Below are 15,724 nucleotides of genomic sequence, written 5' to 3' on the forward strand. Positions count from 1 at the left end.
AACATAAAAGCAGTGATAAAACACCAATTGGTAACAAAAATTGTTTTACTTATCCTAATAAATCTTCCACATTTCCACTCAACATACCATAAAATTATGCTTTGATCAGCTCAAGAAAATTTTGTCAGGCTGACTGGCCTATAATCAATATTCCCTTTAAATTTTGCTGTGCAGTCTGCTTTTTTCAGTGCGTGGCCGTGCAGACGAGTCATTTTGTTTTCAGAACACGGTCTGAGAGGTGCTTTTCAGGCCGCAGCACAGCATGTACCCACACAACTGAGTGGCATGTGGCCATCAATGTTTTCTCACTTCCCCCTTTCTTAAATAGCAGTCATGTTTGCTACCTTCTAATCCTTAGGAAGTGTTCTTGAATCTAAGGAATTCTGGAAAATCAAACCCATTTTCTTTGCACTTATAAAGGGTGAGCATTGTGACTCGTTTAAAGTGATAACTTAAAATTTGACCACTATGTGCAAGGTTGTGATATACTAGTCAGCGTTTCAAAGAATATAAAAAGATAAATAACAGGAAAGTTCAAATTATGCAGTATGTGAAAGACCCAGATGGTTACAGCAAACCACTAAAAGACAGTAGATAACTTTAATCCCTAAGTAATGTGTGACCCTTGGAGAAAAATATTCCTTGAACTTCCATTTGACTAGTGTTTTCTACTGCAAGAAATAAATATCCCCAATTCCTGAAGGCTGAGCATTGTCAGAATCAGTTGATAATTCCTATTTGCTTCAAGGGTTGGGATTAAATTCAGGTGATACATAGTAAAGCACTTCCAATCAGTTTACCTCATCTCAAAACCAGTGTCAATATAATTTGGTCCCACGCATGTCAAATGTTGTGATTCTTACAGCTGATGAATGGTGGCTTACACAAAACTCAAATATTCAACAGATTTAACGGAAGACAGTTTTCCTTTAGGTTTCAGACAAGTTAAAGTACTCAGGTATTTAATCTTGTTCTCCCAGCAAAGTTTACATCTACTTCAATTGTCTAATACATCATAGTCAAACTTCTCCTGACAAAATGCACTCTTGTTTATTGCTGGTCTATCCAGCCTGAAACTGAAATCACTGAAATATTGCATGTTGATCTTCAATCACTATTTTGTGAATTCTGATCATAATAATGGGCAAGATAGATTGGCTTCTTGACAATATTCTGGGTGCTACACAATGCATATATCAAACTCCCAAAACAATGGATTTCCAGGTGCCTTTGCAACATACTCGTAACACAGTTTACATTAACATAGAATCTGCTTCCGTAGGTACTGGTTTATTACCGTGTCATGGGGCTGCTTCAATTTAAAAAAATGCAATTGATTGTAGTAACGACACAAGCAGGGCACAACAAAAATGATAGCTAGCAAACCAACAGGAGTAACATTACCTGACAAGAAATGTCAGAAGTAACTTACAATGCCCATTTAATGGACTCCTTCTTGAAAGCAGTTTATAAATTCTGTAAAGTGGAAATCATTTACAATTAAATTTGATTTGCCACAATATTTTTATTACAGTATCATGAGGCAGCTGTAAGGGCTAACGTGCAGTAAAATATTCAGATTAAAAAACTAGTGCATTACCAACAATTCAAAGACGTCAAAGAACGCAAAAACCAGCTTTTTCAAAGAGTCATCTGGACTCAAAATGTCAGCTTTTTTCTCTCCTTACAGATGCTGTCAGACCTGCTGAGATTTTCCAGCATTTTCTCTTTTGAATTCAAAGACTTCAACTGAAAGTATTCTTCTTCTTTATTCTTTCATGGAATGTGGGTGTCGCTGGCCAGGCCGGCATTTATTGCCCATCCCTACTTGCCCTGGAACTGAGTGGCTTGCTCAGCCACTTCAGAGGGCATTGAAAACTCAACGACACTGCTGTGGGTTTGAAGTCACATGTAGACCAGACAAGGATAGCAGATTTCCTTTCATATAGTTCCGAGTGAACCAGATGGGTTTTTATGCCAAATAGTTTCATGGCCATCATTAGACTTTTAATTCCAGAGGTTTTTTAAATATCAAATTCAAATTTCAACATCTGCCATGGTGGGATTTGAACCCAGTACCAAGAAACCCAGATCTCCAGAGCATTAGCCTTGGTCTTTGGATCAACATTATGCCACTGCCTCCCCTCTATTTGTCGAGTTATTAGCCAAATCAAAACTACACATATTCAAAAACAGTTCGTGAAGTGAATATTGATTTGCAGCTGAGGTTTAGATTGTGTTCTTCATTTAGCCTTTGCATGGCTAACTCTAAATGGTTTTTCATCAAAACTGTTCTAATCTTGGCATGATATCTTATTTGGAACTTACATATCTAAGCAGAGTTGAACACTTCTGAGAAATGCAAACAGGGGATTTAAATACTCAGTATCTAACTACTTGAAAAAGTGGTTCTGAAATGCTCGATACTCTTGATGATACAGAAGTAGTTCTTCTCACATAAACATAGGAGTTAGGAGGAGTAAGCCACTTGGACACTCAGGCTCACTTCACCATTCAATAACTCATGGCTGACCTGATTATAACCACAACTCCTGTCTACCCCCAATAATCTTTCATCCCCCAACTCAAAAACCTATCTAGCTCTGCCTTAGAAAATATTCAAAATCACTGCTTCCACTGTCTTTTGAGGAAGAGTTCCAGAGACTCACGACACCCAGAGAAAATATTTCTCCTCGTCTGTTTTAAGTGAACGACCAGTTGTTTTTTTAAAAAGCCCTAGTTTTAGATTCTCACACAACAGGAAACACCCTCTCAAAATCAATACTCTTCATGATCTTAAAGGTTTTGATCAATCACCTCTTACCCTTCTAAACTTCAATGGATACAAACCAAGCATGTGCAACCTGTCCTCATAAGACAATATGCCTACACCTGGTAGTAAGTCTTCTGAGCCGCTTCTAATGCATTTACATCCTTCCTGAAATAGGAGACCAATACCAATAACCATAGTGCTTCAGAGGTGGTCTTATCAATGCCCTGTACAACTGATGCATAACCTCCATACTTTGATATTCGATTTCCCTCACAATAAACGTCATTTCATTAGCTTTTCTAATTATTCACGGCACCTGCACACTAGTCTTTTGCGATTGATGTATTAGGACACCCAGATCACTCTGCTTCAGAGCTTGAAATCTTCCACAATTGAGATAACATGCTTTGTTTTTATTCTTGCCAAAATGGACAATTTCATATTTGCCCACATTACACTCTTTTAAAGATCTCTGGCCACTCACTTAAACTACACCTCCTTGTAGCTTCCTTACATCCCTTTCACAATTTACTTTCCTACCAGAAAATTTAGCAAACATTCTTCTGGTCCCTTCACCCAAATGATCTATAATAAATTGCCAAATGTTGAGAACCAACACTGACCCCTGTGGCACACCACCTATCATACTCTGTCAACCAGGACAACAGCCATTTATGCCAACTCTCTCCTGTTGGCTAGCCAAACTTCAAGCCAAGTCAATATGTCACCCCCTACACCATGAGCTTTTATTTTTCACAATAACTTTGTGGGGCAACTTATCAGTGCCTTTGAAAATCTAAATACAGTACATCCATAGTCTTTTATCTAAAGCACGTGACGTCTTCAAAGAACTCCAATAAATTGGTTAAACATTATGTCCCTGTTACAAAATCATGTTGACTCTACCTGATTGCTTTGAATATTTCCAAGTGCCCTGCTATTACATCTTTAATAATAATTTCTAACATTTTTCCTATGACAATCTAAAGTGACCTGTGGTTCTTGTTTTCTGTCTTTTTGAATAAAAAAAGCTGCATTTGCCATTTCCCACTCTAATGGGATCTTAATCAAATCTAGGAAATTAAAAAAAAACCATCGCACTAGCCAGTTTTTTCAAGGCCTTTAGTCCTTCAAGGCCCTGAGATTTGTTAGTGTGTAGCTCCAACAAGTTGTTCAATACACTAAGCTCTCCAGCCTCGAAATCGATTGTTCAGAAACCCCAATTGCCCAGGTGCATCAGTTTTGATCTTCCAGAATTCCTTAGATTCTAGAATAATTCTTAAGGATTGGAAGGTAGCAATTTAAACAGCAAACACCCTTTGTACCTTCAACTAGACCATACAGTAAGTTACACACTATTAATCCTCAACTATAAACATGTTTATGTTTAACATAAAGCATCCAAAGAGGTTTAATTTCCCCTTTGGGGCACATTTCATAGTCACAGTGCAAGAAATTGTTCTATAGTCAGCATTTGGTACACTATCAATTGCTGGACCTACCCCAATGATTAAAGATCACTGTTTTGCTGTCTACATAGAAGCAGTTGCATTCAGCTTGCTCCCAAAAGAATGGCAGCTTATGGTTTCGGGATTCTTCGTGTGCACTGGTTATGTTTGAAGGTGCTTGTAAAAAGCCTAGCTTTAATTGGGCCTGGTGCCTCTGGAGACAGCAGCACTATGTTTATTTTACATCATTCCAAGTGAAATTAGTAATATAAAGAAAAAGAACACAAGTGCATTGTATCTACCAGCTCTTGCTTCCATTCCAATTCACGGTTCCCATGCACCAGAACATAAACCCTTGAGGATTTGAGCAATTTAGCACACGTTTACAGGAGTAGTGTCTCTCCATTGTCCCAGTTAAGACTGGAAGGAAAATATCAATATAAATCTACCTCAAAGAAGCTACTTTGTAAAATTAGCATGTTTATTTTAAAAAATAGACAAGGCTTTTTATCCTAACTAAAGAGGATTTCCTAACCTTCAGACTCATGAAAAAAAACGCAACTTGCATTTGTGTGATCTGGCCCTGTACCCCTTTCTTTCCCTCATCTTTCTTTTATCGTGCAAAAGGGGCTGACATTGCAAAACCTCATTCCTGCATTTTGTGTGTGCATGAAATAAACTAATCCTTCTATTTTTGTCTTGTATCAAGTTTATTCTGCTAGTTATTCAATAGATGGGAATTTACTGGGTGCTTAAAGCAAAGATAACAATGTGACCTTTGCTGTTTTATTTTGGGAGGGTTAGGGAAAATATGCCAGATATAAAGGGGGAAATCAAAGATCAATAACAAAGTCCATCCACCATCTACAAGGCACAAGTTAAGAGCGTGACGCAATACTCTTCCCCTGCCAGGATGAGTGCTGCTCCAACAACACTCCAGCAGCTTGTCACTATCCAGGACAAGGCAGCCACTTGGCTGGCACCACATCAACCACCATGGAATGGCAGCAGTGTGCACCATCTTAAAGATCTACCGTCAGAATTCACCAAGTCACCTTAGTATCTCCCCCACAATAATTACCATCTGGAAGGACAACGATCTGAAAGTATACCATCAAGTCATTCACCACCCTGAAAATGTATCGCTGTTTCTTCACTGTTGTTGGATCAAAATCCAGGAACTCCCTCCCCTACAGTACTGTGGGTATACCTACACTATATGGTAGCTAGTGGCTCAAGAATGCAGCTCACCAGCTCCTTCTCAAGGACAATAAGGGATTGGACACAAATGTTGGCCTAGCCACTGAAACCCATATCCCATGAAATAAATTGTTAAAAAAAGCAAGAACGTGCAGGGTTGATACTAATTGTAAATTGTGATTGTGCCTGCTGCCCAAATGAACAATGAGCCAGATAGCCTCCTATAATGTAATATTTGTGATTCTGTCTTCCCAATATTTGCTTGAAGGAAATTTCGGCCAGTTGAGCAGTCTGACAATAGGGGTCAAGAAAGGTGATGATGGGGAGATAGACATGGGTGTTGTCAGTGCTAGTTTCCACACGTACAGTTTTTCCAGGTGATACCACCATGCAACTGTATGGATGAGAAATACAAGGCAGCCAAGGATAGATCCTTGAAAAGACACCATGAGGAAAATCCATTGCAGGTTAAGCACCATCCAAACCTTTGTTGTCATTAAGAAGCAAACCATCTGAAAATATAAATCAAGTAAATGTTCATATTGAAGGGGCAACATAAAAATGTCACAAACTGTAATGTTCTTGAATGCAGCCCTGAATGATAGGTATTTGCTGCATTCAAGGTTTTTTTTATTAATATCCATAATCTGTTTAGTTAAGCATTAAAAATGTTCATCAGTTAAAATTCTGAATTACAATTCATCTGAATGGTGCCCAAGTTTGTAATCAACTCATGCTGATGAGTTTGATGAAATTAAGAATGTTAAAGGTTAATGCAGACCAAGGTGAAGAGCCAGCGTGGCCAAAGGCAGTGAGGCATCAGCTAGAAAAGAAACTGTCCATACCTGAAGAATAAAACAGCAAAGATTACATTGCTTAAAGAAAACATTCACAGTAAATTTAATATCAAACCTCAGGATATGGATGCCTCTGCCAAAGTTAGTTACCCAGAGAATGTGATGTGAGCTGCCTTTGTTAATCACTGCAGTAGCAGTTTGATGGAATCTAGTGGCTTGCTCAGCCATTTCAGAGGGCTATTTAGCATCAAGCAAGTTGGAATGGAATGGGAGTCACATATAGGCTACACCAGCAAATGACAGCAGGGCTCTTTCCCAAAAAGTCATAACAGAACTAATTTTTTTTTTTAAATGACAATCTGGCAGCTTCTTAGACAAATTTTTAACTCCCAGATCATTTTTTTAAAATAAATTTAAATTCAAATCATTCCCATGGGATTTGAACTTATTCCCTGGGTTTCATCCAGGCCTTCTAATCGAGTAACATAACCACTACTCTACTGTACCTCCAGTCTACAGTACAATCTAAAACTTAAATTGATGATTGAAGTACTTTCCACATTAGTAAACTATGCTTAACCAAACTGCAGTTGCACAAATGAAGTATTGTTGTTCTGTTTCACTGTTTTAAGTTACACTAGACTGAGAAATAAGCCAAAGGGCAATTCAGGAGAAATAACAATGATCCAGAGAGAAATATGAGGCAGACACACACCTGTCCAGGTCCTGAATTGGCAAAAAAGCTACACTAACAGTAAACTGTTAGCACTTCATTATTCTATAATAATACATTTGAAACAATTGTAGCTCATAAACATTATGTTATTAGGTAGGTAGGTGCTGGCAACATACCAAAGATGTTTTTTCACAGTATCATTGTGCAATTCTAAACAAGCAAAATGTATTGTTTTGTACTAAACCAATTACTTAAATAAATTACTTATATAGTGCGGTGGAAGAAGTCTTGAGCAAGACATTCAAGAGGAAATCGGATCATTTGAATAGGAAGCACATACAGGGTTATACAAAGCCAGAATGGCACTAGATGGATTGCTCATTTGAAGAGCCAATGCAGACATGATGGGCCAAATGACCTTCTTCTGTGCTTCTATAAATGGTGCAAAATAGTGGAACACTATGGAACACCAAAGAAGAGGAGCATTTTCAAACTACAATTGCATTTCAATCACCACAGCTTCTTAGAAATAAAGTATAATTCAAATTCCAAAGTTAAACATTCTATTTGAATAGTGCAGTGTTTTTCATTACTACTGAACCACGAGCTTATATTCACTGAGTGGATACAACTGATCAATCCAGGCATTTACACAGTACCGCTAATCCATGTACTCAGTTCTAGATGTAGATGACAAAAAAAGTTGCCATTTCCAAGCTTCAAGGCATCAACTAAGTAATACCAGCAATTCCAGTGACATTGAATGGAAGAACTGCTGCTACTGTAAACACTTTGGCAAAATCTCAGTAATGATTCGTATTTGAAATGTATCCTGTGACTTGAAAATATGCAGTTTAATGTGTACTTTGTTTTGACTGAAAGGTAGAGCTATAATTGCACAAGTATTGGATAATTGCACTTGCCAATTCAGAAAAAAAGTCATTTCCCAATTTTGATGAAACAAAAACAATTCACAAACTACCAGTAACATTTAATTCATTTACCCCACTTACCGCAATCCATTAACATTCCTAATTCTTGTTGCATATAATCCTTTGTGGTCTGATTCAGCTCTTCCCCACCCTAGAGATTATCCCTTCATTCATACACTTACTACTTTTAGAATTTATTTCCTCTGGTTAAACTTCAAATAATAGTTGACAAATGTTCATTCATAGAACTTCTGAAACTTAATTTCATTCATCAAGGGGAAAATATACAGTGCTGAAAAACTACAGAAAATGTTTTGAAAGTAGAGTACAAAAGCGCTTTATAATCAACATAACTGAAATTGAATAAGTTTTTCTACCCAATTCAAGTCACTCTAAAGTATTATAAAAATCAAAGTTTCATCCAGGTTTTCAACTGGACATAAATTATCCAGTTTCTAATAAATGTGTAATTTTTTAAAAAAATTTAACAATCAGCCATAGCCTGAATTGGTGAACATAACTGGGTCAGCGAGGGAGGAAAGGAGAAAATGAAAATCAGCAGGATCTCCAATAGCAGTGCCATCTGGTGAACCCTGCTAAATAATGTGTATTTAAGTCAGTCAAGAATAGGATGAGTTCCAGGTGACATGTGCCTCTGCCCTGATCAAGTAGTCTGCCAGCATTCACTGTCTAGGCTGGCATTAAGAATGACCACCTCATGCCTATTCTTCTGGGAGCTTAAACAGTGTGATGACAGGTTATTTGACTGCGGGGACATTGCAATAGCCCCACCTGTTCTGACCAGCAAACTACACCACATGTTCATTTATCACCCGAAAGAAAGGAAGACAGAAGAACTGGAAGGGGACGTTATATAAAGATAGATAGCTATTTTATTGGTCACCTATACACAAGTCATATTGCTTTGGAAGATAAAAGAACATAATCCTCCTGCTGGCCCACCAACTTCCTGCAGAGTTTCTCAAAGGTTACGTTTGAGTCCGAGTTCAGAATCTCCCCACCTCTACTATCCCGAAATTGGTTGCACTTTTAATCACATTTCTTTGTGCACTTTCAATATAAACATCAACTGACTGTGCAAAATGCTGTTCACACTTACTGGAATCCTGACTGACGTCTGCCTCTACTCATGTTTCTGTCTAGTCCAGTTGTGTAGGCCTCAAAGAAGCACCACATACAAAACAATACTAAGCAATGTCCATACATTACAAACCCCATGTGATAGAAACAGAAAATCCTACTCAGGTAAGGAAGCACCTTGGGAGAAAAAAAGTTAATGTTTCAGGTAGATGACCTTTCATCTAAAGATTACCAACCTGAATCATTGACTGTTTCTCTTTCCATAGATGCTAATTATTTTCAACAGTTCCTGTATTCATCTCAGATTTCCAGCATTCACAGTATTCTGCATTTATATTAAGTATAGCGTGGTTAACTTTGACAAGTGTGCACAATTCAGCTTTGCATCAGTAAATCTTGCACTGTTTTCAATAACTTATGCCCTATAGAAATCATACGTTGTGACCCCCCCCACCCCCTCCACCAATCACCATCACCAGTATCCAAAATAATGTTGAGTTCCTGTGCTGTCACTTTTGCGAGGAAAGAATTTTTCATAGGAAGAAGTTCAGTCCATTATTCCAATGTTTCCTCTGCACAAATTTTCCCCCTATGCTCTATGGAATGTATTAAGTAGACAGCAAATGTTGCCATGGATTATTTTATATTTTTATAGGCCAGTCTAGGCAGGATGTAATAGTTCTGTAATCAACTTGTATATACGACTGATACGCAATAGTGGAAAACAAATTAAACAAAAAAGTCTTATCCACTTCCTCTTGTATTCTCTCATCAATTTACAACCTAAGTCCCAAACTCCTTTGACCAAAACCATTGATACTGGAATAAATTCAATGGATGACATCTGCCCTCCAGTTCCTCACCAAAATAATTAATCATGTGTTACTATTCAACAGCATTGGCAAGGTACAGAGAGCAGTGGTAATGGGGAGGAACAGAAGGAGGTGGTAAGGGGCAGGGCTGAGGGAGTAGAGCCCTAACCATCACAACAACATTTATCTCCGTCAGCCAATTTTCCCACAATAACCCAGATGGACTAAACGGTTCATGGCACAACCAGCTGAATGCAACTAACTCACAGACCAGGGAACAAATCTAGAAACCAGATTAAACTCTATGTCACCAGGAAAGAGCCATCCTTATCAAACTTAAGATTGAAAACTTCAAAGGACTAAATCCAGGGAGTCATTTATAAAAATCTGCTGACCAGTTCTTGGACATATACTGATTTATTCTAGGATAGGGAAAGATCTGTCAAGTTGGGTCAACAGCATTCACTTTGAAAACATCCAGATAATTCACAAATCACCACAAGTGCCAAATTACTCCAATCCAGACAACTAATCAAACTACTGATTAATCGTGAAAGGGTAGCATTAACAATCATTTCAAAAAAAAAGGACACAAATTTTCTCAACAAGATGCTTGCATGGTGTAACGGTGAGGAAATAGCACAGCTTTTCCCGCTCTCATATTACTAAATTGGATAAGATGTTCATCTTGGGCCTTTGAAACCAAATCAAGGTCCTTACCCAGTCCAAATCAATCTACCAGCCACTTTACTCCTTTGAAGATTTTTCTTCTGGAATGCCAATGCTTCTGGTTTCCTCGCTGAAGCATACGGAATACCATCTCCTAAAAGAAAAATCTTGTCTGGTACCAGAACTACAATTAAAGAAAAGGCAGACATGCACTTATATAGTGTTCTTCATAACCATCAGCTATCTCAAAAGTATTTTGCAGCCAAAGAAGTGCTTAACTGAGTCTCTGTTGTGTATAGGAAACACAGCAGCTGCCACCTTGAACACAGCAAGCTTCCTACAAAGTGCAATGTGATAACAGCCAGAAAATCCTTTTGTGATGTTGAGGAATAAATATTGGCCAGGGCAGGAGGAATAACTCCCTTGGTTTTCTTTGAAACACTGTCATGGGATCATTTATGTCCATTCCAGTAAGCAAATGTGGCTTTAGTTTAACGTCTCACCCAAAAGATGGCACCACTAATAGTACTGTGCTGGAGTGTCAACTTTGACTTTTGCATTCAGCTAAACATAAGTGGCACAATTAAGTTTCCAGCAAAAACAGAACTCATCTGTAAAATATTCAGAGCCCCAAAAGAATATGCTTAAGGCATCACCAATTTAACTTAAAGAGAAAATGCCAGAAAATCTCAGCAGGTTTGGCAGCATCTGTAAGGAGAGAAAAGAGCTGACGTTTCAAGTCCAGATGACTCTGTCAAAATTTAATCTTCTCGGTTCGCTTGGCAGGGAACAGACTGAGCACAGAGTATAGTCCCAGAGTGCCCAATGGCAAATGAGGGACCATCCTGGACAAGAAAATAGCCAACCCAAATAGTAATCAAGAGAACTGGAACAAAGGGTACAGTCCCAAGGCAAAGGAATGCACTGCTTCTAAATAATCCTTTTGGCCCAAGTCTTGGGAAGACTGGAATATGATCCTTTCCACATTAGTAATTGCTCACTTAGTCTAGTAGTGAGGCATCAACTTTGACAAATTACAAGCTCATAATTAGCACTGGTTTTCGTAAAACCAATATCAAGATCACGTATAAGTGCTAAATTAGTAATGCTCAACCAAACCTATAAATACCATTTGCACACCAACTACTCAAGTCAAAGTCATCATGGATACCACATAATAACAACTGCACACATACACATGTTCTTTAATGCAACAGCGTGATTCTTTTCCTCACCACTTTTCACAATTATTCAGATGAGTCAATGTGCAAGATTCAAGCAGCACCGGAATTCCACTGTTGGTCATATCGATATATGGATAAGATGTTAAACTGGGCTCCCACCTGCCCTCAGATGGATGCAAAAAAACCTCATGGCAATTTTCAGCCCAGTGTCAGGGTCAACATTTATCATTCTAGACAGATTATTTGGTCTTTATCACATTGCTGTGTGTGGAAGCCTGCTGCACGCCAACTAATGCTATATAAACAAACAACTATCACTGGCTGTAAAACGGGTGTTAAGGTGACAAAAGGCACTATATAAATGCAACTCTCACTTATTGACCTTGGTTTGCCCCTCCTCCAGAAGCAGAATTTATCTACATTTACACTGAAATTGGCTGGAAACTGGAGATTCATGCAATGCTAATTAACCTCCACTGATGTCGCTCAGGTAAAAATGTTAAAGATAACTAAACAGACAATCTAACAATGGTTTGATTTTAAGACTTATTTGTTTGAACAGATTTACATTTCGCTTCCTGTCATTGTACATTTAAATATGACCTTCCCTGCCAAAAGACAAAAATTTAAAGCAATGTTCTTTGCGGCCATTAAGCATTTGTGAATGGATTTAGACCTTTGATAAATAGGAAATTACTGCAGCAAGGTAAATAATGATATAAAAAGCAGTGAGCAGAATGAAAACCAAAGGGTTTTAAGTAAATAATGTATCTTTTTTTAAAAAATAAAGTGAAGGAAGTTAAAGAAGGGAGCTATCAACTATATCTACGTCTGCTCCATCGCAGGTGAGGTGCAGAGCTGAGTCAGGAGTAGTGCAAGAGCTGGAACTGAGAATGGAAGAGAACGTAAAGGACAGTCATTATCTTGAGCGCTGGCATCAACCAAAGGACCCAACAACAAATTTCACATGAATTTGGAGAAAAGTATGTAGATTGAAATCAGGAAACAATTTCATCAATAGCTCAACATGGGCACACTTAACATACACATTTTTTAAAATTAAAGACACCATCTGTCACCGAATAATTTCCCTTGACAACTTGACTTTAACCAAGTTTGGATTGAAGAAAATTATTGGTTTGAGTAAAGTCATAATTTATTAACAGAAAGTATACTGTATGTAGTTCACCGATTTTGTGAAAGCAGCTTGTGAAATTATTGTGAAGTCAACCCGGACGTTCATTGATACAGATCAAATTCTCACTGCCAAGTTCACTGCTGAATATACTGCTCTCGGACAAGTAGGCCAAAATCATTTGAAGTCCAGCCATAAGCACCTGTACTACACCTACAAATGGCTTTATCTCTTCACTGCCCAAAAAAAAATCTCATCACCAGCATATTTTACATGTCATTGTGCACGGATAGCAGCTGCATACGTAGGTGATTGAAAGCAACTGAAATCTCTCATCAGGTCAAAAGCAAAGGCTTGTAAATTTCAAGCTCTAGATGGATGATTGTTTGAAACAAGCCAGCAAAGGCAAAAAGATTATTTTTGCATGTGTAAAATTAAAAAGCACAATGAACACACATTCAAAAATTGGACTTTCAAATTAACATTTCTTTGGCTTCCCAAATAGGATCTAACAAGATGCTCATGCACTCAAAAATCTTAACATAGCAAGATTGAGGCTGAATAACCATCCTCTGGCACATTTTGGTATTTAAGGTGGAAGTTAGATGACTGAACATCACTTTCATTGCATCAATATTGTATACTGCCTTATAACTATCTGCTCTGAAAATCTCAGAACGATCTGGTGCCTTTGCTGGTGATGTGGAGATGCCGGGTTGGACTGGAGTAAACACAGTAAGAGTCTCACAACGCCAGGTTAAAGTCCAACCTTCCACACACCTGACGAAGGAACAGCGTTTCCGAAAGCTTGTGGGTTTACTATCAAATGAACTGGTTGGACTTTAAGCTGGTGTTGTGAGACTTCTTACTGCCTTTGCTGATGACATGAACATCTCAATTAAACCAGCCTATTGAACAGCAAGTGCCAAGTTTGTAATTATTTTATTTTCTGTTCAGGTGCACAATACTTTGGCTTTCTTTTAAGCTTCATCAGCTTTCTAACTTGTCATTTTAAAAACAGCCAATCGCCCACTTAAATCATGCTTCTAGCCACATAAATTACAATACACAACAGCTGCTTCAGCCCAACCAGTTCATATTTATATTTACTTTCCACACAAACAGTCCTGATACTGTTCACTTACCCATAAGAAAATATTATGGGAAAAGCCAATTCTTCCCATTAAACTCAAAACCACAAAACTATGTGTGGTCTATCACATACAAATATCAGTCAAATAAAATGATTTATTTTCAGAAATCTGCAACAGAATGAACAATCTCACTTGTTGATAAGTGTGGCCTAAACTTATACACAGGTCAACTGTTTTAAAAATATTGCTGGGAATTATAAACAAACATCATTTCATCAAGTTAATGAATGTGCAATTTCACTTTTTATCATTCACCAATATTGATTAACTTTAGAATACTTTGCCCATATAAAACGTAAACAAATGTAATGTTCTTTGCTACAATTAGTTTGCTTTGCTTTTATATTGTAGATAAACAAAAGCGGTGGCGGGGGGGGGGGGGTACTTCAGCAATTTTGCTAACGTCCTGCAAATCAACTCTCACCTCAAATATCTCCTAATAAAAGAGGGAAGAGCTGTTGGCACTTTTCTAGCTTTTATATAGATTTAGACCAGAAAGTGCTGGAAAGCCCAGCAGGTCCAAAAATATCTGAGATAATTGAACATTGAGTCCAGTACTTCTTCAGAAATATTTTAAGAGGCATATTAATAGAGCACCTTTCACAACCATTGGATATCACAACATGCTTTAAAAGTACTTCATTGGCTGTGAAGTCTCATCACCATGGTAAGGTGCAAAAAGCAGCAGCCAATTTGCATATAGTAAGATCCCACGCAGAGCAACATGCAAAAGACCATAGTCTGTTTATGTGATGTTCATTCAGGAATAAATATTGGCCAGGATCAGAATAATTTGGCTGCTTTTCTTCAAGATAGTACCACAGGATCTTTTACATCCACCTGTGCGGTCTTAGTTTAATATCCACCAATAACCACATTCAGAAATGTTGGAGCAATACAGATGATGGACCGCAGTGCCCATAGATGCCAGCAGAAGTGGAGAAAAGTGGGTACCAATGACAGGGCAGCCCACCTCCAATCCTGCCAGCCTGAATTCTATTTCTGGTGCCCCAGCCTCTGGGAGTGAAGCTTGAAAACACAGGAAGAAGACACAGAGTGAGACACACACAGAGTGCTGCTACCCATTGAACTACAATCTGACATGGGTGTTGATGGCACTTGCTACCCAGGCCTTGGGAGCCCGCACCCAATGAGAGCCAGCAGCGGCTCACATCGATTACCCGAGGTTACAGAGTGTGCAGGTTGGAAGGAGGGAGCCGGGCCCAGGCTCCTCATCCCCCAGACCCCTTCAACCCCCTGCAGCAACACCCCCATCTCCCTCTCTGTCTCAGCGCCGATCGAGCGCTCGCTGTACGGGCACGGTGTGTCAGTGTGTGTGAACAGAACGGCGGCAGTGACGGTACCTGCTCTGTCTCCCCGGGTAATATTCCTGTCTCTTTTGCAGGTTCCGCACCGGGTGTAAAGGAATACTATCCGCCATCTTAAAGTGGGTAGGTTCGCCTCCCACAATCCCCCGGGCGCCAGCACCTACGTCACAGTACAATTACGTCACGATGTTATCGCGTCACTGTGCTATTGCGTCATCGTCCAGTTACGACATTGGTCGGTTACGTCATCTCCGTTACCTCATCCATTCCAACACACCGCCCCCTCCCACCCAGCAAGTCCTCAAGCCTTGTGCTGAAGCCAGACCAAGTTCTCTCTCAGAGCTAATTCACCCTCCTTTCAGACAAACAAACCTTTCTATTGTAAATAATTGTATATTAATCACCATGGTGGAGATGGAGGCCATTCGGCCCGTCAAGCCTGCGCTGACAGGAATCCCACAAGGTGTAGGATGGTGCAGCGGGCAGCACAGTGTTTAACATGAAGCGCCAGGGAC

At 38.9% G+C, this 15,724-nt stretch overlaps 1 protein-coding gene across 1 annotated transcript in view; it reads right to left on the minus strand.

Annotated features, from left to right (window-relative positions):
• The window catches only part of atp9b (ATPase phospholipid transporting 9B), a 290,399-nt gene extending 275,045 nt beyond the window's left edge, over window positions 1-15,354 (minus strand). Inside the window, exon 1 of the mRNA XM_080193897.1 lies at window positions 15,246-15,354. Within this exon, the coding sequence (XP_080050023.1) occupies window positions 15,246-15,322 (77 nt within the window). The 5' untranslated portion in view covers window positions 15,323-15,354. The remainder of the gene's footprint in view (window positions 1-15,245) is intronic.
• Between the last annotated feature and the right edge of the window lie 370 nt (window positions 15,355-15,724).

This window comes from Carcharhinus amblyrhynchos, chromosome 8 (assembly GCF_965287045.1).
Source record: "Carcharhinus amblyrhynchos chromosome 8, sCarAmb.v2.hapA, whole genome shotgun sequence".
NCBI lineage: Eukaryota > Metazoa > Chordata > Chondrichthyes > Carcharhiniformes > Carcharhinidae > Carcharhinus > Carcharhinus amblyrhynchos.